Consider the following 26,380-nt stretch of genomic DNA (forward strand, 5'->3'; position numbering starts at 1 on the left):
TAAAGGCCTTGCCTCTAACAGGTAAGCACAGCCAAATTTTGCTTTGCGTTTCATTACACACTCACGCTGCAGTGTTTGTGTGTTCAAGGGGTGTTGGATTGAAGCAGGTTGCATAATCATTCACTAGACTCCAGCTTGTCTGTCGATGATTTCTGTTTTCATGTCCAACTAAAAGAGAGCAAGTCGTGAGCTTCACAGGCTGTGCATAACACTGTACAAAGCAATATAACAGCCTCCTCTTTCTGATTGAAGTTGTATATGCTGTGTCAGCAGGTTGGTGTAAACACAGGACAGCCAGGTTCAACGTCCCAACACGCTGAAGCGTCCTTGAGCAAAAAACACTGAACCTCTACCAGCTGCTGTTCTCCACCTGATCCTGATCTCTTAAATCTGCTCTTCTTGGCCAATCAGGGTTCAGTGGTGTGAGGGCTCACAATTGACAGTAGAAACTGAGCTGAAACGTTCATCTTTAAAGCGCATGCAGCATGTGTGGTTTGTCTTTATAGGAAATAGAAAATATGAAATGATTTGCACAGCAATTTCCGTCCAATACAAACATTTTTTTTGTGATTTTCTTCAATCTTAAACGTCATGTGTGAGTGAAAAGTTCATCATCAGTGTGAGAAAAAATTAGCAGTTTTGACTTTGTTAATCTTCTTCTAATCAATATCAAATAAAGGCATACAGAAAACTTGGAAAACATGACAACCACCGGGGTCTTCAGTTGGTGGAGTGGATTCCGTCAGAAATTACTGAATGGCATTAAATGAGTATGTGAGAGGAGGTGAAAGCACAAGTGAGTGATGGGTTTCACAGCGTGATCGACTTTCAAAACCAAAACGGCAAATCTGGGGGTGTTCAAACCTCAGGAAACTCGCACGTCGGTCTTACCCTCGCTGCCTCTCGTGCATTCAGTTCATATTTTGGGCATTAATCTGGGTCTGTTTCAGGCACGCAGCTTTCACACCACATGCACACAAGTGGGTCGAGAGTAAAGTTTGCTGCTGTTGATTTGTTGTGTTGTGTATGATTATAAGAAAAGTAAGTATCTTTTGCTGAGTGCTGACAGAAGGTAACAGAAAACACTTTAACAAATAGTTTTTTAAGGAGCTGCTTGGCTCGTATTTCACTGTGTGAAACATAAGTCGTCAGGTTGAACTGATATGTCAGGCCCAAAATCTTTGAGGCAAACTTAAAAGTGTGTTAGTCTCTTTGATATACTGTTGCTGTCAGGTAAAAAAAATATTCTTACCTCTTAAATATCAACTTTCATGTCATTGACCACCATGAAGTAAGAAAAACTTGACATGATAATAAATTAATTATTGGATTCAGTAATGGACATTGAGAAACACCTCACAGCATCATAAGTGTGGAAGTGGATGTGTTTGGTGCTTGCAGAGGGAACACGGCGTTCAATTTGTCTGCATTGTTTTGTTACAATAAAATGATTATTAACCAGCCTGCAGAGACAAATCCAAGCTGCTCTTTCTTCCCACGCAGATAACAGCTGAATGAGTCCGAGCTCTGCTATCTGCTGGGGAATTGTGTGTCAAATAGATTACGATGTGACGTTCGTTCACTTTAGCGGCTCCTGGGCGGTAGAAGTGAAGGGTTGACCCACAGGTCAGTGATGAGGACAGCTAATGGACTGAACAAGCAGCCAGCGGTGTTTCCCTCATCTGTCTTTGATAGATGAAGAAAATCTGTAATACAGTCTTCTGTTTTTTAACCTGTTTGTTGGAGCATTTTATTTACTCATTCTCCACGATGTTCTCCAGTTTCCTCTTGCTAATGTGACCAAATTGGCTGCTATCAAACCTTTCATTTACAATGTCAGTTAATTAGGAACAGATCACAGTGATGGACTGCAAAAGAAGGAAAAGTAGAGGAAGCAGTGGGGAACTGTCACACTGGGTAATAACAGCATTAGTTCTACAGCGTAAAGTGTCATTTAATGATTTTGTGTCAGATCTGTACACACCAGACTGCAGCAGATGAGGACATGTTTGAATGTAATTCAAAGCAGGAAGGACATTTAATTATTTTGGGAAGAAATCCAATGTTGTGGGGCAGCAAAGTTCAAGATATAGAAGACAGTTTAGCTAAATGCTTAAAATAATTCTTAAAGTAGTCAAATCTGACATTCCCTGTTGGCTGACTGCACGGTGTGTTCCTGTGATTGCTCCACAGCAGCAGTGGTCCATCCTGTTACCAAGTCCTGAAAGCTTTTGTACTCGCTGTTCTGTCTTGTAACACTTTTCTGCCACATGAGAGGTGATGCCATTTCTGTTCAGGTGTCTGTCTGTCCCTTCACACGCATGTAAACACGTAAATCAAACAGTAATCAGAGGCAGACGTGGCCTAGAGGCTGGAGAAGCGGCTTGTGACCAGGAGGGTCGTCGGTTCGATCCCCTCACCTGACTGGCAGGAGTGATTAATAATGCCTGCCTTCCCCCAACACACACACACACACACACACACATACACATACCAGTCTCAGAGGAGAGGGTCATGTGACTGAGACTGACCTGCAAACCCCAGCCCCAGTGGTGGGTGCTATGGCAACACACTGTTTCCACACAAGGGGGATAACATTACCACCCACCTGGAACACACACACACACACACACACACACTGTCACATATGCAGTACAATATCAGTCAGGCAATGTTGTCTCATATTTCGGTGCTGTTTGGCTAAAAGCGCTCAGCTCATATTTTGGATGTTTTCACTTAGATTGAGAGTCTTCGAGATGTTTTATGTTTTAAGGGAATGACATGACCTTGAAGCTGTTGATGCTAATTGGAAAGCGAATTCCAGAGGCAATTCAACCACACAGAAAATAAAATGTTTGTTAAATATTAAATAGGAATTTCCTTTCTCTTGACTGATAATTTCAGTTGTGTGAACTCTGCTTCCAAGCTGCAGAAAAACAAACGGGTTGCAGGTTTTGTTTTCTGCAGTTCAGCAGGTCTTAGATGGGCTTCAGCAAACACAGTTCAGTTCTCTGTGGCCTTTCTCTGTCCAGCTGAAACATAACTGAAGGTTCAAAACTTTTGATTTCTTGTTTTAACAACTTATTGTAACTAGCTGTGAAGTACTTAACTAGATGGCATTAATTAAACAGATTCAGCTTTTCCCAGGGTTGTTAGAGAAACGTTTAAAGGTCCAGTCAGTAATTTGGACCACATAAATTACAGAAACTGATCTTGTTTGACTCCACTCCACAAATATTACTGATATAAACAAACCTTTAGTGTTTTTTTTCAGTTAGCATGGCAGGCTCCAGTCGTGTTTAGTAGTAGTTCTTCCCTTTGTACTTACATTTGAGTTACTGACAATAGAAACTGCACAGAGTGAGTCACTCCCATTCAAAGCACTGCGTATTCTGGCTGAAACTGCACACTGAGGCGACATTCTCCTCTTTTTGGCTTTCATTAGCAAAAAAACGAATTCAGAAATCTTCATCTGTACGTCATCCCAGTTTCCATTGTCTTCTGTCAACTGTTGGTCGTGTGGCTTGTGGCGTGAACTGAAAGTTTCTGTTGTCTCAGATGAATTTTTAGAATAATTCCGAGTGGTTGATTTAGAGTCAGATGTGCTGCAAAGAGCATCATTTTTTGTTTGTGCAATTAATTTGGGTCTCCTGTACTTTCAGCATCTTATCTGTTGTGACGATTGGTCGCAAACGTATGTAGTGCAGATTGTGCAATAGAGAACAGAAACTGTGCAGCATGAGCCACAATGCCGCACTATTTCACCAGCAATTTTCACAGTTAGTTCAGTTACTTTTAAGTTTGTCAAGCTAAGTCCATACTGAGTAAAATCGCCCAGGATCTTGTTCTTATTTTTGACATACCCAGTCGATTATACACAGCAGTATGACTCACAGTGATGTGTGTTGTTTAAAACCTGTTCAAGTCTCCTTTGGTATGGCACCTCGTTCAAAGTTGTGCTTGACCTCTGACCCCTCCAGCGAAATGTCTGGGAGAAGCTGTCAGACAGTAGCTACTTTTAATGCGATGATCGGTGAAGGTATTTGAGTGTGAATCACACTGTGTAGTTGTGATTGAAATGTCTCCTCTCTGGCCTTAGCTTTTCTCACTGGGATTGAAATCCTTCATTTTCTTGAAATAAATGAACCAGCAGGCTATGATGAGATTTGGTCAGGCGGCTTTGGGTCCGTGAAAGTTAAATTAATGACTCCAACAACATCTCTGGTGGTTTCAGGTTCCTACCAAAAAGCTGAAGAAGTTTGAGAAGGAATATCAGACACTGAGAGAGAGCCAGCTGCAACAAGAGGACCCCATTGACCGATACCAGGTGGGACACACACGCACACACACACGCACACACACTTACATGTTAAGATACAAGTTATCTTATGAAGTTAGGAGGTTTAAATGGATCCATCCGCATCACAAAAGCTCACACTGTGTGTTCATGTGATAGTTACTTTTACTTCCAGTAGGTTTTAACTGGTAAGAAAAAGTTTAGCTCTTTGATATAACTCGTCCTTTTGTTGCAGTGAGGATACAGAATCAATGAAGAAATGCCTTTTAGGTACAAGTATTTGTTAAAATTATCCATGTTTCTATTATTAGAAATCTCCAGTGAGCACAATACTGTTTTGTGAAACCATATCTTTGTCACACTGTTGAAGTACGACTTTTCACGCAGCACAGACTTTGATCAACATCTCTAACATTTATTTTTGGGTGAAGCTGCAGAGGTGTTGTCAGAGGTTTCTGGCTGCTTCAGAAGGTAAAAACAGGAGAGGTGGGGCAGATACGTGGAGATTCAGACTCAAACTGTCAAGAGACTGCAGCGCTTGTTTTCATTTGCTGTAATATATCAGGATTTCTTTTCTCTTTGTTTGAATCTGTCATTCTTGTTTTTTCCTGAAATCAGCTCAGGGCACAGTTTAAGTCTTTTTTCTTTTTCTTTTTTTTGGTAGTTTGTCTTTGGAAGGATACTGGAATGATAAAGTTGAATTAATTCAAGCTGTTAAGATTACATTTTTATTATGTGCAGATTTATATATTTTTTTTTTAGAAAACTTAAAGGGACTATTAAGAATTTTGTTGTGGTTGGAAACCAAGGTGTTTTGACGCAGTGTAGAGGTCACAGTGATTGTGTTGTATTACCACTATCACCAAGAGACACGCAGTATTTGTAGAAGCGAGAGAAGTTCACTGACAAATTTTCCAGTTCAGTTGTAAATTTATTGTGTTTTGTTTTGACTTGTTGGAAACATCACCTTCATGATGCGCTGCATTGATGGAAACATTTCAAACGTTCTCGGTTTGCTGATTGACTGCGATCGGTTTCCCAGTTGGTAAAACTATTGCAACAAAAAAAAATATATATTAATGGAAACTAGAATGAAAGAAATAGTAGTATTACATAGTATCAAACCTTGAAGTAAAATGATGAAACACAGCAAACAGAAAACAGAACTACACATGACTCAAGGCAGATGTGATGTGTTAGCGTATGCAGAGCAGCTCTGTGTGAGCTGCTGTCTGCGGAGGGAAGGAAGGAAGGACTTTCAGTGCAGATAAGATGCTGGGTCAGAGCCGTGTCCTCTGTAAACTCTGTCTAAGGGATCATGAAGACAAAAAGGAGACAAAACAGGAATGTTGCTGCTTGTGAGTTAGCGCAGGGTTAAGTCGGACAAGTTTTTTATTTAAAGGATGACTTCTTGGTTTTAGTTATGTTATTTTTCCTGTAATTCAACAATTCAGATTTTTTTTGATTTTTTTTCAAAGTTCAAACTCCAGGTTTGGGTATGTACTCGTTGTCTTGTATTGTTTGGGGCACAGAAGAGGGAGAGAGGGAGGCTTTACAGTGTAAGACAGAGAACGGAAAATCCTGCCAGGATCATGTGTTTAAGTTTAGTCTGTGCCGCAGGAGGCTCGATTTGAAGACGTTGTTGTGGCTGTGGACTGCAGCTCGGTAAGCTGCCTGCTCCAGCAGGAACTTTAACATGAGACTTTTTGTCCAGGTTCTTATGCTACTGACTTTAACTGATCTTAAACCTTAATGTTTGAGCTTTTGTGTTTTTTTCTGTTTGACATGTTGACTGACGTAGACCTGTTGGCAAGATATGAAAAGGTAGACCTTGTTAGATTTCAGTACATATGAAGGTGTTTAATCAACCTAAAGTGTGATTTGTGGACGGCTGCGACGCTCAGCACACCGAGGTGATGTAGTTCTCTCCTCTGTCGCTCCTCTGCTCACAGGAAGTGATTAATTTAATCTAAAGAGTGAGGCACAAAGCATGTGAGTGACTGAGTGTGTGTCTGTGTGTACAGATGTTCAGATGCACGTGTTTTTGTCCTTCATGATCTGTTTTCTTTATATGTGTGTGTGTGTGTGTGTGTGTTACTTAGGGGGTAGAAGAGTCTTCGTTGTAAAAGGAGGGACAGGATATCAGGGTCAGGTGACTGCTCGTAGCCGTGACAACTGTCCCATTGAGGCCATCATGTGAGACTGTTTACAGGCAGAGCAGTGATCATGGGACTCCACTAAGGGTCTACAATGGGGACTTTAAGATGATGGTGTGTGTGTGTGTGTGTGCGCGCATGTGCAGGGCTGAAGCTTAATCAGGTTTTAAACAAATTAATATGAATAAATAAAAACTGAAACAAATAAAACATAATCTAAATATTATTAATACAATATTATTACTTTTTAAATTTCCGAATAACATTCTTCGCTGTTAAACATTAAAGGTAAACATTAAATATACTGTCAAGTAAATAGTGAAGAGTTCTCACTTTGCAGACACTGAATTGTAACTTAGAAACCCCTTCTCAGAGATTCCTGACTTTATCGTTTCATCAGCAGTCCAAGGGTTAGGGTTTGGTTAGGGTTGGGGTTTGTGGGATCAAATGTGGACTTATGGGGCACTGGCCTACCAACGGGACTGTATGAAAGGAGCTGGGAGTACATTTAGCATGTGACCCTTTTACTCGTTTGGATCCACTTTAAAGACACTAATACATGGTCAAACTGTTTGTCCAGAGGGAGAACCGTCGTCTTCAGGAGGCCAGTATGCGACTGGAACAGGAGAATGACGACTTGGCCCATGAACTGGTCACTAGCAAGATTGCCCTGAGGAACGACCTCGACCAGGTAACACAGCACCTGTGTTCAGACCCCGTGATGTGTCCTTCTTACTTTGTGTCAAATTAAAGCCGATGGATTAGCTCATTAATTTGTTAAGTTAGGTTGTGTTTACATGCAGTGTTTGTTCTCAACTGCCAGCATTTGTTGGCAGCATTTGTTCCAAATACGAATGTTTTTGGAAATGCGCTGCAGCTTGCACCTTTTTTTTTTTGATTTCACACATTGAGCTGATTAAATACCCTTAGAGCAACCTAAATATACGAATGCAGCTGGAAACGGAAAAAATAGAAATATTTCCGAGCCTTTCGTGATAGTAAACACTCTTCCTCAGTGTGTCTGATGTGTTTGTGTGAAAATGGCACCCTGCCACAGATGCTGATTTGGTGTTAAATTGAAGGGCTGCTGTGTGTTTGTGTGTGTACGTGCGCTCAGGCAGAAGACAAGGCTGATGTTTTGAACAAAGAGCTGCTGAGCACCAAGCAACGTCTGGTGGAGACGGAGGAGGAAAAGAGGCGACAGGAAGAGGAGACGGCTCAGGTAACATCTGCCCTCTGATCCCTGCAGCCAAAGCTTTTGTTTATGTCGTTCTGTTTTGTTATTTAAAAAACAAAAATGTTGCCAACTTTTTATGAACATACATAAATGTACAATTGTATGTTTTTTGTCTTCTTGTTTTGTCCCTCTCAGCTAAAGGAGGTGTTCAGGAGGGAGCTCGAGAAGGCAGAGCTGGAGATCAAGAAAACCACAGCGATCATAGCTGAATACAAACAGGTCAGACAGACTGAATAACCTCAGTCCATCTGCTGCAATCAAAATGGAAAAAACTATAACATCCACATTCATCTGCTCATTTACAGACAGCACATTGAACTTTACTTTTCAGATGTTCTTCTTCTTTTCATCTTGTGAGCACTTTGCTACTGTTCTTCTAAGTGTTCTCAAATTTAGCTCATATTATTAACAGTAGCCTTTGAATTAAAAGTAGCTTATCAGTGTAACTTTGACTGTTCAGTTCTAAGTAGCTCATAGCAGGACCCAAAACAGTTCTTACTGATTTAAACATCCTTCACTGCTGCAAACACTAACTGTTTACACAGAGTAACATGTAAACAACACAGGTAAACATCACACTCCTCAGCTGAGTTTTCCTGGAGAAACACAACCCTTCAGTGTCTCTCTTATCTTGGAGTTCAAATGCAACTATAACTTCCTCTCTGTGTTTCAGATCTGCTCCCAGCTGAGCACCAGGCTGGAAAAACAGCAGGCGGCAACAAAAGAAGAGCTGGACATCGTCAGGGTGAGATTAATGTACAACCACTGCAGAAGCTAGCAGATGCAAGTTGGGAGACTTTCAGACTCCTAACTAAAGCCTCGATCTGTTGCGTCACAGAACAGAGGGATTTGCAGGACTGTTTTGACTTTCAGTTAAGTTAAGACAAGCACAGATTGGCAGATTGTACATAAAGACCCTGATTGCACAAACTGTCCCACACCGCTCGTTCAGCCTTTGTCAAACACGTGAACCTGCTCGTTTTGGGTGTGGCAGCGTATCACGTCAGGCCTGGATAAGGATGAGGACATTATTCCTAATGCAGTGTGTTGACTGTTGAAATGGTAAGTATAAAGTCATAAAGCAGGCAGGATCATTCAAAAGGAAGACATTGTGTATGTCAGTGTTAGTGTAGCAATAGCAAACCAGAACAAACTGACGAGGACAAGAAGAGGAACCTAATGCAGAGATGCTTAAGTTATAATATGACCAGTTGAATGCACTGTGTGTTGACTGCTGTAGCTATGGCTGGACTGCGTGCTGCTTGTAGACGGCAGGGTGGAGCTTTAACGATGATGAAACAGATGCGTTGTGAAAATTAAACTTCCCCTTGAGCAATGAGTGCATGGCAGGAATAAGCTATGAAAAACTGGTTTAATGTGTCTGCCTGTGAGGTCCTGACCAGGCAAAAGACAAAGATGGATCACACACACTCGTATTCCTCATGCACAAAATACCTGTCCAGGACGTAATGCTCTCACGCACAGAATAAATAAAGTGTCAATCAAAATGGTCACACCGGATGGCTTCTTCAGCCATTGTAGCATAGCAATGTGGTTAAAAAACATGTGAGTGCACATGTTTTTTAACATGTACTCGCATGTCCATACAGCATGCATTTCACTGTGGATGCACATCCACATGTGACAAATAAAGAATTCTGATTCTGATGTTCACCCACCACCCTCTGCTAACATACGTGTGTTGTGTGTGTGTCTGTGCAGAGTAAAGTCATGGGCTGTGAGCACTGCAGGGACCTGTTCAGCACCCTGGGCTCCCTCCAGGCGTCATCCCCCAGCAGGGACAAGACATCCACCGAGCCTCTGGACGAGGAGAAGGACGGGCTGAAGGAGCAGCTGAGGCAGCTCGAGTTGGAGCTGGCACAGACCAAACTGCAGCTGGTGGAGGCCAAGTGCCGCATCCAGGTCAGCAGCACCAGGGAGGGACAGTGATAACAGGCATGCTAGCTGCTTTATTTAGGTACAGCAGCACTTTGAGCTAAATGCTAACAGCAGCATGCTAACATGCTCAGAGCGACACTGTTAGCATCTTGATATTTCGCAGGTGCATTAAACATCAGCATCCTAACTAATCTTAGTTGATGAAAAGTTATGGGATCATCAATTCAAGTCAGCTTTGTGGGGTACATTGATTATCTGGCCCAAATTTCATGGCAATCCACTCAATGGTCATCAGGCCATTTTTCCACAAAAGGACAAACTTATCAACTTCACTAACCCCAAAAGCCCAACACAATAAAGACGTGATGCAGTGCACACAAAAGCACCTGAACCCGAATGCTCAGCAGATGTGTTCAGTATCTGGATTGTCTGCTGGGCCACGTGGCAAACTGCACTGTGTTATATGGACTCACGAGAGATAGAACGCATGCTTTCCTCCTCTTGCTGACTCCTCTGTGCTCCTCTTGACCCTCCGCAGGAGCTCGAGCACCAGCGGGGAGTCCTGATGAACGAGATCCAGGCGGCCAAGAACTCCTGGCTCAGCAAGACTCTGGGCTCCCTGAAGAGCTCGGCCTCCTCTTCCTCCAGCTCCACATCCCAGACCCCATCCTCTCCAAAGGAGGGGCCTGCCTAGACCACCCTCCCTCTGTCTCTCTCTCTGTCTCCTGTAGGATGCACACTAGAGCTGAGGAACACAAGTGGACGACAAACAAACAGCGGAGAAATGCAGTATTCCTTTTTTTGTTTTTTTGTTTTCTTTTTTCCCACAGCCAGTGGCAAAGCAAAGCTCACCGGCTTCTTGAACTGCAAACGGCTTAAAAAATGAGGGAAGGAACAGGCGGGGGACTGGACCAGCCACCTGTACTCTACTTAATGTTTACATTTGAGTGAACTAAAAAGTGTCTGTCAGCCTTTTCTGCTTCGTGGGTGACGAAACAGACGACGGCGAATCATCAGTGAGGGTTGAGTTTGATTTCAAGCTCAGTGGTCGATGCTTTGCTGAGTTAGATCTCCAAACCCTCCTTGCAAGAAAGCCGAGTTAACTCACACGACGGCCACCCTGTAGGTCTGGCGCCTCCCTGTGGCCATACATCGCTACTGTTACAGTCATTTTATCTGACAATTAAACCATCAGTCATTCAATATTTTCAGTTACAGAGATACAGCATCAGCTGTAGAGAAATTCTAAGTTTACCGTGCAGAAATATCCACATTAACCATCTTCAGCGCAGCAAAGCCACAGCACTCTAAAAGGAATACTGCATTCAGAGGCAAGAACAACACGGAAGGTTGTGCTTCTTCTTTAGAGTAATATAACGTAAACAATGTTGTCTTATAAATATGTATAACTAATTATTGATTTTTGTAATAATCTTGTACAGTTCTTTAAGAGAAGTGAAAAACACAAGGAAACTTTTTTTGTTTGTTTATTTGGTTTTTTTTGTTTTGTTTTGTTTTTTTACTGTTTGGAATTTGAATGTCATCTTTCTCGATGCTAACGTAAGCACAGTGTGTGATCGTCCGGTCAGGTCCAAACGCGGACGAACCAAAGTGACAACCTGCAGATTAACGTTCGCATCCCGACTGTTTCTTCGGTCAGAGGTTCAACTGACTCGAGGCCCGTAATATCACGCTAAATTTCACTGATTTGATTTCCTTTTTTAAATCCCAGCCCCAGCTCAGGCTCTGAGTGTCTTTTATATCTTCTGAGAGGCTTTTTTTTTAATCATTTAGCGTGTTTGCATCACAGCATGCAGATTTCTAACATGCAGCCGTTATTTTATGCAGAATTTGACTGACTGTAATCGCTTCAGAAATAAGCTCTCGTTCCCTTTTCAGCGTCATCTCCGTCCTTTTTATACTTTTAATGGATATTGTGAAACTTCCAAAATGGTTTTTAAAAAATGAATCTGTGTACATATTTTTATTCGTTTTGTTTTTATTAAATCCCTATCTCTGTTAATCTTTTTACTTTTAAGTTGCACAGACGATCTGTGGTGTCGACCATCAGTCGTTATTGTTGGAGCAATCAGGGCTTTTGTTCCTTTTTCAGAAAAAGCATTTTTTTTTTAGAATTAATTGTTTTACGTAGTGAAAGACAGACAGACAGAAAATCCACAGAAAACTTGAGCGTATCTGTCTGTAACGTTATGCAGGCAGCACCCACAAGAAATATGAAAAGTCTCCACACATTCATCTGTGTTGCTGTCATGGAAACTCACTGTATATGCCAGATTCAACAAATCAAATCAGGTAATTCTATAACACTGTGTACGCTCTAAAGCAGCTGTTACATAGCACATCTCATCCCCAAATCAACCTGTCGCACAACATTAACAAGAAAAATGAAGAAGTTGCAATATTCCTCCATCTTTGCCAAATCTGCGCCTTCTTTGCCCGTGTGTCGTGTTAAATCCACGCGCTTCTCAATTCATTCTACAAAAAGTGAGAAGTGAGAATTTAAATCCTTAAAGATCCTAAATGACGTGCAGGTATATTTGACCCTAAGTAAAATCCGTGTGTGCTTGACAAACATAGTATGTCGCTCATTGTTTCATGGATTTATTTGTCTGGAGAAGGTGTCAGTAAGATGGGCAGCAGTCAGTGCCTCAGGTAAAATAGCTAAACTTGATTGTGAAATAAAAGAAAAAACTACAAATACTTCATACTTGTCACATCACTAGTTTGCTAATACCAACAGAAAGTTCGAGCACTACACCCAGTGGTGATGTGAGGACACGGGGATGATGTTGTTGTTTGTGTATCACGTTGCTAAACTCAAACATTAGCCAAAAAGGGTGTGTTTTGCTTGAATGTAAATGCATGAGAGCTGCAGTGTTTGTGCCAAATGTCCTGCTCTAATCTCCACTCCGGTTGTCACAGAAATCTGCCTTTGGACTCTGACCAAGCTCATGTGTACATGTTTGTGTCTGAGTGTGTGTTTGGACGTGTGTGTGTGTGTGTGTGTTCTGCTCTGTAACTCGAGTGGTTAAAGTTGAGATGGTTTCTTCTTCACGTGGCTGCCTTTTCTGTTACTGACTGAAGCCGTTGGCTGATGAGAGGAAAGCCATCCGACTGTTTGAAATGTCGGCGAGCGTCAGCTGTGCCATAAGAGCCCCTCCCCCACTGGTTTTCATCCCTGCTCCCGGTGACCTGAACTTCACCTCGCCGACGTCCACGTCATCTGTTCCAGCAGCCCATTTCACACATTTCCACCATGAGCCTCCCAGTACGACCGCCGTCCTCTCGCTGATGGCCACTGAGCAGCGCCCCCTGGAGGAAATGCTTCCATGTCATGGAGAGGGAGGAAAAGGACTCAGACTGGCTTAATATCATTGAATTCCAGGTGTGTTTTGCATTTCCAGGATATTCCTTCTTTACTACTGCGCATCATTTTTGTTCACCTGTGACAGTTACAAAGTGGTACCACTAGTTTAATGTAAACTGTGGCCGAGTTGGAGGAAACTCCTTGTCTTTTATGTGCACTAAAACAACCTTAATGTTCTCAACACTATTTCGAGATGCGTGTTTGTTTAAATGTTATCCTGATCACAGAGCTTTTTTTTTTTTAACTGATGATTATTGTCACGGAGAGGACAGCTGCCAAATAATAAACCGCTCTTCAGCGTTAATTTCAACGATGCAAAAAGCAGGCAGGGGGTTGGATCAGATGTGTGGTGTGTGTTGTGTCGCTTACAGTTTGCTGTAACTCCACAGACCTGTGGCTGCTCCGCAGCTGGTTCGACTCCAACACTGTTTGCTGTACAGTACCTGTCTGACCTGAATTAATAAATTTCAGTTTTTCCTGTTCATTCGCACGCTTGGAGATTTTATTGAACAGTAAAAAACTGACTGAAATCGTCAACCTCACAAAATGGGTCCACATAGGAATTTCTCTAAGCTTTTTAATGAAGACACTTAAAATTTTACGGGACATCTTGTTTGGTTAAAAGGAGCTTTAATTGTCACCGACACAATCTGAACATACATGACATGCGGCGTGGCAGTAAACATCATTTTATCTGTTCGTACAAACAACTGTTTTCCTGGCATCAAATACTCTAGAGAGAAGGATGTCAAAAACAAACAAATCTGGGTGATTTCAATGTCTTTTTGTGTAATTCTTTACATTCGTAGTTGCAGTCATTTTATTTTTAATGATGTTGAGGTTTGTACTATTGATTGGGTTTTGGGTAATTGGGTAATTGTTATTTCTCAATAATTTCAGTTTTTACAAAACAAACAGACAAACAGGAAAATAATCCGCTGATGAGTTAATTATTGCATAATTAAGACAGGAAGTTGCAGTGCTCAATAAAATGGCTAATTAGCTTCCCCTTTATAATAGTTTCAAACTTACACAGCATCCATTTATATGTACTGATTGTCTTTACTTTTTGCCTGATAATAACATACTTTTGTTAACATTGAAATGTAAGAACAAAATAATCACATGACTTTCAAATTCTCTTAAAAGTAAAGTAAAAATAAAGCAAGAAGCAGTAAGCAGGGTTATTGTCAGATAATGTGCTGGCCTTTCTAGCTTGCCTGCTTGTAATGAAATGTCCTTCTAAACCACTCAACAATGTAACAACAGTGATCATAAGAATAAATTGCAGACAACAAACTACATTTTTTAGACAGATAAAACTAAAGGACTAACACCTCATATGATGAATGTAACCAAGTAATTTTGTAGCACAGTGTTCTTTTTTTTTTGATAACTACATTGTCTTATACTTGGCAAAAAGGACTCTAGAAATGTCAAAATAGCAGCAGGAAAACCTGAAAGATCCCAAAAATATCCCATGAGTTGCAGTTACATCTAAATGAAATCCAGTATTATAACCACTACAACTGATTCTGCTAATTTAAAAGGTTTTAACTGTGGGCCAACTGGCACAAATGTGGAACATGATGATTGTTATGCTATCTAACTTAAGCAGTTATCTGGTTGAAAGGCGAGAAACGGCCATCTTGGAATAATTCATGCACAGAATAATAAAGGTTTTCCTGCTCTTCTCAGTCTGATAAACTAACATAAAAGCAGCACAGCTTTCTGAGGGATAGTTTGGGCTGCATTGCTCAGGATTATACTACAGATGATCTAACCTGGACCAGCTCACCTGCTGGACGGTGGGTCATTTTGTAAGACATTTCATTACAACCGGGCAAGATAATAATCATCTGTTCTGTTCTACTTTTCCTTGATCTTAATGTTGCTGAATTGCTCACTGATGTCATCGAAGTAATTATCAGCGAAGCGAAGCATCTGAATGATGGCGATGAGCAACAGGATGTCACAGTCTGGGTCCAGGTCCAGCTCCTCGCTGTAGTTCTTCACAGGAACAACACAGGACAGAGGCACACCGAGCCGAGTGCTGACCTCCTGCATCTGGATCACAAAACACTCAGGTTAGAACAGATTATTCTGCTTTTTAACACCACAAAACAGACAGTTACGTCATGTTCTTCCACCAAGGTCAAAACTAAGAATCCAGATGTCAAACAAACTTTTCCAGCGAGCAAACCCTTTATTTATTTAGGTATTCAGAATAAATTCCTACAGACAATTTTAAAGTTGATCTCACCATTTGCTTGATGTATTGACTTTTATAAACATTCCTGATGTCTTGTGAAACTAATGGACAGGCTTCATCCACTTTAGTCATCAGAACCAACTGAGGAATCCCTGGAAACAAAAACAACAGTTTTTTATGCTGTATTGTACTGCTGAATAGCAAAAGTACTACTTTTCTTACATTTCCATTTAAGTTTCTTCCGTTCATTCCAGTTATTTTTGTAATATGTGTCATTTCCTTACTATTGACTGTATATAAAGATGGACGACACGAGAGCTCCCCAAAAGCGAAGCCAGAACGTCTTTATCGCCCCCTGGTGGCTGACTGCAGTCCAGGTTATAAACACCTTTCCCTCCACAGTGGCAGAGGGGACATGAGCCAAAATGAAAACTCAAACTACACTTCAAATAAAATTTCCCCAAAGATGGTTTCTGTCATCTTAGGTAATCCTTAGGTCATCTGTTGATTCAAGTTAACCTTTAAGTGTTAGCCTTTCTGATAAGTTAGGTTTTAAATGGTTATTTGATGCTATAAAAAGAGGGTGAACGTCATGATTGACAGCTGACTGCTGCTCACTCCTGGGCCAGATGGGTGTTTGGGCGGGAACTCAATTCTGCGGCTCCATCGCCTGATCACCACCGCGCAGACTCTGGCTCCAAATGACATCAGCATCCAGGCTACTTTGGCTTCACTTTTGGGAAGATGAGACACGTTGTCCATCTTTATACATGTCAGTGTTCTGTGCATCAGGCAACATGTACTCACTGAGGCTCTGGAGCTCATTTTCACTTACCCATTGAGTTGACCTTTCTGCGGACAGCGTCCAGCTTCTCCTCCAGCTTTGTGGGCATGATGGGGACCTTGCAGGCATCAACAACATAGGCCACACAGTGGATCTTGTCCCCCAGCCCCGCAGACTCACGGTAGCCGTGGGACTCCGAATGCAGAGGCGCAGAGGGGTTGAACTGAGTGGCAGAAGTTAAATGAACGGTTTGTGATACAGAAACAAACAAAACTAGGACCAAACCAGTGCATCTTCATGTCTTCATCATCCTGCTGAATGTAACAGAAAGCTGTACCTGGTAACGGTCTGGCAGATGACCTTTGATGATGCTGACGATATCGTCATCATGAAGCCCCGCCCCCGTGCTTTCCTCCAATCCCATGGTATCACACAAGATGATTGGCAGAGATTTTCCTTCTCGTCCAGCTTTTACTGAGTAGCTGCGAAACTGTCAGGTTATAAGCAACGGAGTTTGTTTTTAAAAACAAAGTGTCTAAAGTGTCAAATTTCTAACCATCTCATTTGTCTGTCACTTTCAATGAGATGCTTTTTAACGATATAAAGCAGAATAATAACCAGCATTGATAGTCAGGGAAGACAGTTAGTCTGCATTTTATTTATGGGAGCAGAAAATTTCACATAAGTCACATAATAAAATAATGATAAAATAATAATAATTATGATGATAATGATAATAATTGGATATATATATATATATATATATATATGTATGTATATATATGTATACATCAGATTTTATTTTATATTTTACCTTATTTTACACTTTTTCTATTTGTTCCTATCTTTTCATTTGTGTCTGTCCGTAAGAAAGAACAATTTCCCTTTCAGGGATAAATAAAGGAATCCCGAAAACTATAAACTATATCACTATAAATGATTATCATTACTTTCTGTAGTCTTTCTATTTTTTGCATTTGCCCCTCAGTCCACCATTGGAAATAATGATAGTAGTAATAATGTATTATTGTTACATATCAACATCATAGAGTAATATGCAGTGTAAAGAGGTTGATGCACTGATTGTCTTAGTGTTAGCTATAACTAACCTGTGTGGTGAGGCTGGTGGCAGAGCTGCCAGCGATGGCCTGGCTGGTGACGTGGCCTCTGAATACAGAGTTGATGGAGTTGAAGAAGCTGGACTTTCCAGCTCCAATTGGTCCAATGAGCAGGACACGAGCCTGGGACACTGATGAGACTGTGGGTTTGTAGCTCTTAATACTCTCCATCAGCTCTTGTCTCTTCCTGTTGAAACAAGTAAAGCTAAAGAAATGAGCAAAAATGTTGTTTGCTGTGTTTTCTAATTTAACACTCATTACTGTCTGTGCAAATCACTGAATCAACTGATCTATAATAAAGCATGTAAACAGCATTTTGTGCACACTGGCTGCTCTCTCTGTCTTACTCAGATTCCCAGCTTATAGTCCTCCATGGCCTCTCAAGTTCTGTGGGTTCTGTTGAAGAATAAGAATAATAAACATATTACCCAACTATACACATTTTTTATTAAGGGTTTAGAAGAAACATCGACAACACAACTTGGGACACAGAGCTGTCTAGGGGGGTGTAGCTCTCAATACTCTCCATCATTTGCTTCCTCCTGCTGTAGAAAAAGGAGAAGATTTATAGACATGATGCTGTGTGCTGTGACATGCTGAAGACCAGCACAATATTAGCGTTATATGATCAAGGCCATTGCTAGTCATTTGGGTGCCCTAAGCACAAATGTTTGTGGTGCCCCCCCCCAAAAAAAGATTGTGGTGCCCCATGAGAATGAACAACAATTCAGAATTTATCAGTGCGATTCCCTTTATTTGATTTGAATAAATACTTCTGAATTAATAATGACACCAAACATGAAGTTATAAAAGGTTATAATAATAAATAAATACCACCACCATTATTATAAACAAAGATTTGTACAATGACTGTAGACTGAACATTGAACTGAACATTGTAAACACAGAACACATGGCCAAACTGTTGTGATGATTTTTCACGAGCCTGATTTTTTGGTGCCCCCGCAGGCACTTGGTGCACACGTGCGTAATGTACGTGTGCAGAGCGACAGCGCTGTGTATGATGCAAATCAGTGCTCCATGCAGTTTACTCATTTGTCCAGTCCACTGTCCTCCATAGCTTCACCATTTGTGGCACTGCTGTTGAATTTTATATATATATATATATATATATAAAATATTATGCTCATATTATTTAATTTTATTAAAATATCATCCGGCTTTTCAATTTCAACTTTGTAACATTCTAAACACTAACAAATCATGCAACAACAAACTGTTTTATAAAGTCATGAGACATTACTTAAAATGATCAAGTAATCAAATCTAAAAATACAAATCCTTCAGACTAGTCCATTAAAAAGTAGCACTGCTTACAGTATGTGGCCCAAGACAAACTCTCATTTTAACTTTTGTTTTCATTCGTTCACTTGACACCTATGGATCATCAGTTTCACTGTCTAAAGAAAATTAAAGCCCTCTGACCAGAATATTGTAAGTAGTAAAGGCAGGTTGTGTTGTATCCACATAAATCTGGATGTGTATGCAGGTCTAATTTTACAGTGAAGTCTGGTCAATGTTGATAAACATCAATATCAGGCTGATGAGAGAAAACTCACCCTCAACTTGATAGACTTCACACTCGGTCAGGTTGAGATCGTTGCCATGCATTTGTGCAGCATCAAAGTTGTAGCCTTTTCCTGGACTGTTGTGGACTACTTTCTGGCTTTCATTGACAAGAACCAATGCTTCTCCAAAATATGGACCAGAGTTAGCTATCATTTTCACTGCATGTGCTGGATCGGTTGTTGGATATTTGAGCAGCTTCTCTCCACTAAAGGTGAAAAGGAAGGCCTGGTCATCAGCCACATCCTGACCAGACTGGCTGAAAGGTTGTTTGGTGTAACCTCCAAACACATAACCAGAGGAGTTATAGCCCACAGACACTGTGGGACTGTAGGTGTCACATCGTTGGTGGAAGGCAGCGCCGGTGAATCCGTGGATGCTGGCCTTGTAGAGCAGCTGTAGTCTGACATGTCCCAGGTTGGAGCAGATTGTTCTCTGCTGGCTTGTGGTTAGACTGGGGTTCATGGTAGATGGTTGGTCTGCTGATGTGTGTAGAGAACACTGAATTAACTTTTCAAGTCTGGTCAGTTGTATTTGTAGAGAGAGATAGATAGATAGATAGTTAGATAGATAGATAGATACTTTATTGATCCCGAGGGAAATTAAAGCATCCAGTAGCCCATTACAGCAGTGTAGGTTAGTCAAAAGTAAGCAAACAAACAACCAAACAAGGCCCAACTCTTAGTGGGAAAGGCCTAACTGTTAGTGTATAACCCAAAATCACAATGCCTTAGCAGGCTTTACTGTGTGTACCTCTGCCCTGAGACCCTTGATTTACAAGAGAAAAAACTTCCCCAAAAAACCCTTTTAACAGGGACATAATGGAGGAAGCCTCAGGAAGAGCAGAGGATTCCCCTCCTAGGATGGAAAGACATGCAATAGATGTTGTGTGTATAGAACACATTGTAATCACTGAAAATCACTGAATATGGATATATTACAATGACATTCTGACTTCAACACTGTCTGACATGTGACATTTTTTCACAGCAGGATGTCTGGATTAGCTGATGTTGACCCACTCCCCTGGAAAAGCTTTATTTATGCATCACCAACCCTTTGTTCAGAGTTCAGTTCAGTTTATATAGCGCCGATTCACAACAAAAGTTATCTCATGACATTTTCCAATTAGAGCAGGTCTAGACCAAACTCTTTAATTAAGTTGTAATACAGAGAACTCAACATTCCCCTTCAGCAAGCACTTGATGACAATGTCGAGGAAAAACTGCCTTTTAGGAGGCAGAAACCTCGGAGCAGAAGAACACAAGTAATAAAAACCAATATAACAAAGCCATGAATAGTGGTTTATTTAAAGTTTTATTTTAAACACTGGAAGTCCTGCATCCTAACCACAGGGAAAAAATATATAAAAAATATATATTTGCGCGCTTAAGGCCAGAGCCTGAAACATGCGATGGTGCGATCGCTTTCGATTTCAGACTGACAAGGAAATGCAACACAGACAACACATTACTACACACTGTAGCCCAAATAACGGAGCAGATGTTATTCAAGCATCACCCCGATTTTAACCGGTTTAACTGGTTATCTTTTTTTTTTGTTAGAATCGTTTAAAAATCGTACTAATTATTAATGATCAACTACCTACGCGGCTTCCACCAGATTAAATCGGTGCGCTGTCAGATCCGTTTAATGGAATTAATCCAAACAAAGTGCATTCCAAGTTTAGGAATACTTACACAACATATTGTGTACACAGTTTGTTGTACAAAAAAATTGGAAGAGTTAAAATAGGAGCTAGACAAAATTTGAAACCTGTTAATATTTTCATCCTTACCTTCTTCTCCTCGAGTAGCTGAGAAACGTGACGAGCTCTAATGGTGGCTGTGGATCGAAGTTGTTACAGGGTGTGTACCACCCTGAAAAGCTAAATCTCTGCATTCGTTTTCCTTTCAAAATAAAAGCTGTTTGTCTCTGAATAAAGCAATTTACTGTGTATTCTTAACATGAAATAAAAATGGGTTTTTAAAATACCTTTAACTGAGTTGTCATTTCAGGTGGTGATGCTGTTCCACCAATCAGTAAACTGTCTGGCATACAATAGTTCTTATAGTCTTGAGCATTGATACTAAAACTCTTATTTTGTTATTATGTTATTTTATGGTTTGTTCATGTAAATATTGAGTCTCTTAACTGGACGAAAAATTGTCATAAATCACTCAGGTTTAGTGCCACCTGTTCATGAGGAAGTGCACCTTCCCGATATCTGATCATTATCATAATCAAAGATGATTTTATTCTTAAAATTGCTACTAGATTCATAACGACTTCTCAGTGCGCATGTAGTTTCAAGTTCTGCTACCTAATGTGATGAGAAAACTCGCTTTGTATTAAAGAAGAAGTTATTTATTTGAGTGATTGATTTGATTGACACACACACACACACACACACACACACACACACACACACACACACACACACACACACACTTGAAAACCACCTGTATGAGTCAGTCACATTTCACACAAGATGCTCATACAAATGGTTCATGCAGGAGACCCAGGCCCCTGCATGCAAATCACAGATTACTCTTACCAATGAAATCCTTAATCATACATAGAAAGTAAAATTATAAGTAGGTACTTAAAAATACAGTGTAAAATGTGTAGCATTTAAATTCAGAAATGTTCACATGTCCACTATCCCGTCTGCGTACTGTGAAGTATTGTCCTGAAAAAACAGGTCAGCGTACTGCAGGATGTGGTCGACGGCGCTAAGCAGGAGCACATCTGCATTCACGTCCAGGTCCAACTCTGACGAATAGTTCCTCACCGGGATGATGTAGGAGGTGGACATGCCCAGCAGAGCTCCAGCTTTATCCATCTACACACACACACATACACACACATGACTACAAGACTTCTACACCATCAGTATTCAGTTCATTCAGCTGATTGAGAAAAATGCCACAATGACAAGAAAATGCAAAAACTTGCAGTTCATCATTTTTAGAAATTTACACATGGCAAAATCTGGATTTAAAGGAATAAACTCGTAATTTGTAACTGAACTTAAAGCTAAAAATTATAAGAAGCACAAAAGGAGACGAGAGACATTACAAAACTATGGCCACGCACAAATTTGGGTAACACTTGTACAGTGACTGTCCCTTTCTATATACCACTGGAGGTTAGGCTGATTACGTATTAGCACAGACGTACAATAGATAACCTGTTTATTTCATACCCACATAGAGAAACTGTTCCACCGAGACTAAACAGTTACATGACACCCTAGTATTACATATTCAAGTTGTTCAATTTAAAAAAAAAATACATAAAATTGTGAGTACTACTAAAAGCCTGCTTTATGTCTCAACAGACATGTTGCTATCTGTATTAGGCACTACATTCATGGTAACGCGTCTAGTGGGCTTCCTTTATTCTTTTACAAGCAATTTAGAGGAAATGCTTCTGATTTTGGACGGCATAATTACTGTACATGAACGTTTTTCAAAGTACACATTTCAACCTACTATGCCCCGAATGTGTTGGCTCTTGTAAACCATGGAGACATCTTTAGCCGTTTCTGGAGAAACTTGGTCTATGTGGGTCAGCAGAGCCACCTGGTGAACACCTGATGTACAGAATACAGTACAATACTGTCATTAATGTTTAATGTTTCGCTGCAATGAAACAGCATTTAACGGTAGCATTGTGGAAACATAAATTACTGACAGTTTGTCTTTCTTTTGATCTCTAAGGAAATCCTGGAGCTGTTGTGCACATCAGTCCCTCTCAGTTGTAATCACAGCAAAATCTAGCAAAACATTGAAAAACTGAAAGACTCTGTGAACAACAGCTCCTCAACTTCGTATTCAAACGTCAAGGCCTTTAATTCACAGAACAAAAATGCAAGAACGATATTAAAAATATGAAAGAAATGAGTCAGGTTTAACAAACTTAACCAGAATGTCATTTTCTTACCCAGATCGCTGATGTGCTCTCGGAGGTGTTGGAAGGTGGTGGTGAGGACTTTGGGGTAGGTCAGGATTTTAGTGGCGTTCACCACAAAGGCCACACAGTGGATTTTGTCTCTAAGGCTTGGCCTCTTCACATAACCCACAGTCTCAGACAGACTCACGGGATGCTCTGGGCTAAACTGGGTGAGAGAAAAAAAATTGAAAAAAAGAAAAACCCCAAACCAAAACAAAAAACACTTGTTACACAACGTACAGGTGAAGCTGATGCATGAATACTGTTTTGGAGAAATTTAAAGTTTGACCTGATGATGGTGCTAGATGACAAGTCAGAGGATTAACCAACGTTCCTTTAATTATAAACATGAATTATAACCACAAATGTTTATACCAAATGGCAAGGTATTCCATCCAATAGAGGATGAGGCGTTTCACTCAGAACAACAAATGCTAACCCCATGGTGGCGAGAGCTAACTGACATTGCCATCTTTAGAGCTAAAAACTATAATATTGTCTTACAACACTGACCTTGTGTCCTTCAGGTACGTGACCTTTGATGACTGACAGGACGTCATGGAGGCTCACTCCGGTCGTCTCTCCATCCCCGAGGCCCATAATATCACACAGCACCAGTCCACTAGCGTCTTCTCCCTTCTGACCGTGAATGCAGAAGGACTGCAACTGACACAAACAAGAAAGCTAATGGGAAGGATGCCTAAAATATGGGAACAGCCTACCTGCTGAGTGGAGGGTAGCACTAACACTGTCTGCTGTTGGGAAAAAGCTGAAAACCTTCTTGTTCAGTGTTCAGCTTTTACCGGTATGTAGCTTTCTGTGCGTATGTCTTGTCTGTGTCTATATTTTAATCTTTGTAATTCAGTAATTAACTTTAAATTGAGGGTGAACGTTCATTCTTTACCTAAAAATATCTTAAATGTGTGGATGGCCAATTCAATGGCAACTAGGCAAACTCTGTTTTTTGCAAACCTGCGAGCCTGGAAATAACTGCTTCTGAGGAGTAGAGGCCAAATTTATAAATGCTTTTCACGCTTAAACTAACCAATGAGGGTAAAAAGATAAATCTGAACACCATTTGTTGTTGTTCACAAATAATCTATGAAACCATTTGGACCACAGACGGTCACTCTCAACGAGACAAAGCACTGGGAAAGAAAAAGCAGCATTTAGCTATTTTTTATCATTTTTCTGGGTGAATTTTTTAGCCCCCTCTCCTGAATCTAATAAGGGTTCAGACCTCTGAAGGCCAGGTGAGGACCACTCAATAGCTTTAGTGATTTAGTTAGTGCTCCGCTTGTACCTTCTTGGTGAAGCTGGTTGTGGAGGAGCCCACCATGGCCCGGTTGGTGACTCTTCCATTAAACACAGACTGGACTGAACTGATGAAACTGGACTTCCCAGAATTAACTGGGCCCAAGAGGAGAACCCGAGCTTTAGTCACGTCTCTAGATCTTGGACTGTAGGAGCTGATGGCCTTCATCAGGTTCGTCTTTTTCCTAGTTTAGAATGTAAAATACTTGTTGTTCAGATTAATTTCAATAAGTAGAATAACAATACGGGAGCAGTATAATAAATTTAAATTAAAACGACTGCAAGTTTGATTTTATTGAACATAACAGCTTTACTCACTCTTCTGTCCACTCGACATTTCTCCACTGAGATACCAACCTGGGCATACCTGCAGAAGAGAGTTTAAGAGTTGATGGGGTCTAATGAAATATCAGTCTTTGCTGTGTTTAACCTCTTCTGGAAAGTGAAATGCGACCGTATGTTTAATACAATATTCAACGGTATTAAAGTTTTGACTCTCCGTGTTAAGTGAAACGGCAGGCTTGTTCTCTACTATACTGTATGTACATAAATAAAAGCATTAAGAATAAGTGGTTTTCCTTTTTTTCCTGTCCTGAAGCAGGGTTTTTTGGGTGACATTTTTTGCAATGCCTCCAAATGTTTTGTGGTACATATGCAGTGAAAGTTGCAGACTTGGACAGCATGGAACTATTCAATAGCTTACCCGGGTATGTAAACAAAGGTTTGTCCTCCTTTTTCTCTGTGGAACTGGCAGTTGTGCCCATGTCGAGACTCCTCTCAAAGCACTGAAACAAAGGTTTGCTTTCCCCCAGAGCATCTTTGGCGTCCACTGCCGTCCTCACGGCAGGCTGGGCTGTAGAAGCTAAACCAAACAAGGTGCCGCCACTAATGCCGAAGTTAATGAGAAAGACAATTACATGCATCAGAAGCATCGGAAGAGTATAGATAAAGCAAGGGAGCTGACATTAAGCTGAATTTCCTTGGTTAAGAGTCTTACCCGAGAGCATCTTTGGCGTCCGCTGCCGTGCTGACAGCAGGCTGGGCTGTAGAAGCTGTGGCTAAACCACCAAAGCTGAATCCGAAACTGAAGACAATTACATGCATCAGAGGAAGAGCATAGATAAGGCAAGGGAGCAAACATTAAGTTGAATTTCCCTGGTTAAAGGTGCTGCACTTAAAATATGATATATCCGACCTAAAATACAGATGGGCCAAAGACTCAACCCAATCGTGTTTTGTGATGAAATCTGAATTTGTAAGGCACAAGTGGTTAAAAGAAAACACAATGAGCAAATGCAACTGCAACATCTGACCCATGAACTCTACCCATGACCATGACTGGGCCCTATTTTAAAACTGCATCCTATAGTATCTGCTGCTATATATGTCGATCTTTTTTTTTCCTGACATTTACTGTCTTTGTCACACATAAATTAAATTTAACAGGGTTAAAGGACAGCACTCTTCATCACTGGCAATGCTGCTTTTAATTATACTCAGAATACCTCAGAGAATGGGGATTATTATTATTATTATTATCACTAAAGTGACAAGGAAAACAGCCAACTTTAATATGAGAAACGTTTTATCATTTGTAATTGTAAGCAAAATATTTATTTATTTATTTATTGGGGGGGGGGGATCTCTAAATAAATAATCAATTAATTATAAAAATAGAATAGCAGACATTTATACTATGAAAGTGTAAAAATGTCAAGTTATTCAAAACGGCCGATGACCGGGCGCTAATGTTCAGTTTCTGACCGTCGTGAAGCATAACGTTAGCTCAGACAGCCGAATAGTTAGCTTTTTTATTATTATGATTAGCCACGTTATTACTTTGTAAACAACCTCAAACTTTTGATTATGTGCGTCAGTAACGTAGCTTTGCCATTAATAAAAATATTAGCTACTGACAAAGCTCTTGATAAAAAACCGACAGTAGCAGTTTGTTCGTTTACGTAACGTTAAACTGAGCGGCTAACTGACGTCCGCCTCGTAACGTTAACGTTAAATACCCGCCTGTGAGCTTCCCAAAGCTGCGGACCGTCACCCGCACAGTCAGTTCAAAGCAAGACGTCGCCACAGCTCAGGACATCCGATGAGAAACTAGATGAGTGTACGTTACCCACATGAATACAAGCAGAAATATTACCCGGTGTTTGTTTGTTTCGCCATAACAACTGCTGCTGCTGCTGCTGCTGCATGTACCGTGGACGAGGCGATGCCCTTTCTGAGGAACAGAAAATGAAACCTAAACTGTAGGACACAGGAAAGGATGGCCAGTAAGAATATGAAACTCATGTCATGTCTGTGTGCACTCCTGACTTGTTGCTCTCCAAAACAGCTAACATGTTGAAGTGTGCTGTCTGATTTAACGATTAAAAGGTTTATTGACAGGATGTAATCAAGGGCGCCATCTTTATATTTA

At 40.7% G+C, this 26,380-nt stretch overlaps 3 protein-coding genes across 8 annotated transcripts in view; 1 reads left to right on the forward strand and 2 right to left on the reverse strand.

Annotated features, from left to right (window-relative positions):
• The window catches only part of rabgap1l (RAB GTPase activating protein 1-like), a 99,106-nt gene extending 85,645 nt beyond the window's left edge, over nt 1-13,461 (forward strand). For 3 of the 4 annotated variants that reach the window (XM_046390639.1, XM_046390640.1, XM_046390641.1), the window contains 7 exons: nt 4,235-4,327; nt 7,034-7,144; nt 7,571-7,675; nt 7,826-7,909; nt 8,364-8,435; nt 9,413-9,613; nt 10,128-13,461. In XM_046390639.1, coding sequence (XP_046246595.1) covers nt 4,235-4,327; nt 7,034-7,144; nt 7,571-7,675; nt 7,826-7,909; nt 8,364-8,435; nt 9,413-9,613; nt 10,128-10,283 — 822 coding nt within the window. In that variant the 3' untranslated portion in view covers nt 10,284-13,461. Of the gene's footprint in view, nt 1-4,234; nt 4,328-5,976; nt 6,568-7,033; nt 7,145-7,570; nt 7,676-7,825; nt 7,910-8,363; nt 8,436-9,412; nt 9,614-10,127 lie in introns of those variants that run through there. The other variant, XM_046390643.1, reaches the window with a different exon arrangement.
• Nucleotides 13,462-13,590: 129 nt separating this feature from the next.
• On the reverse strand, nt 13,591-20,587 carry LOC124060108 (interferon-induced protein 44-like). Of its 2 annotated transcripts, none has more exons than XM_046390644.1 (8): nt 20,477-20,587; nt 18,672-19,160; nt 17,439-17,487; nt 17,083-17,278; nt 16,311-16,463; nt 16,025-16,196; nt 15,241-15,341; nt 13,591-15,044 (listed from the first exon to the last, which is right to left on the reverse strand). In XM_046390644.1, the coding sequence occupies exons 2-8, from the start codon at nt 19,141-19,143 to the stop codon at nt 14,847-14,849; spliced, it is 1,341 nt and encodes a 446-aa protein (XP_046246600.1). In that variant the 5' UTR covers nt 19,144-19,160; nt 20,477-20,587; the 3' UTR covers nt 13,591-14,846. The 2 variants fall into 2 exon arrangements, with proteins under 2 accessions (XP_046246600.1, XP_046246601.1); XM_046390645.1 differs by having other exon boundaries at nt 18,672-19,157; nt 20,477-20,577.
• A 436-nt stretch (nt 20,588-21,023) lies between these two features.
• Nucleotides 21,024-26,361, reverse strand: ifi44g (interferon induced protein 44g). 2 transcript variants are annotated; one of them, XM_046390646.1, is made up of 9 exons: nt 26,105-26,361; nt 24,947-25,033; nt 24,653-24,834; nt 24,268-24,316; nt 23,939-24,134; nt 23,149-23,301; nt 22,627-22,801; nt 22,176-22,276; nt 21,024-21,523 (listed from the first exon to the last, which is right to left on the reverse strand). In XM_046390646.1, the coding sequence occupies exons 1-9, from the start codon at nt 26,251-26,253 to the stop codon at nt 21,329-21,331; spliced, it is 1,287 nt and encodes a 428-aa protein (XP_046246602.1). In that variant the 5' UTR covers nt 26,254-26,361; the 3' UTR covers nt 21,024-21,328. The 2 variants fall into 2 exon arrangements, with proteins under 2 accessions (XP_046246602.1, XP_046246604.1); XM_046390648.1 differs by lacking the exon at nt 26,105-26,361 and adding an exon at nt 25,968-25,999.
• Between the last annotated feature and the right edge of the window lie 19 nt (nt 26,362-26,380).

This window comes from Scatophagus argus, chromosome 6 (genome assembly GCF_020382885.2).
Source record: "Scatophagus argus isolate fScaArg1 chromosome 6, fScaArg1.pri, whole genome shotgun sequence".
Lineage (NCBI taxonomy): Eukaryota > Metazoa > Chordata > Actinopteri > Scatophagidae > Scatophagus > Scatophagus argus.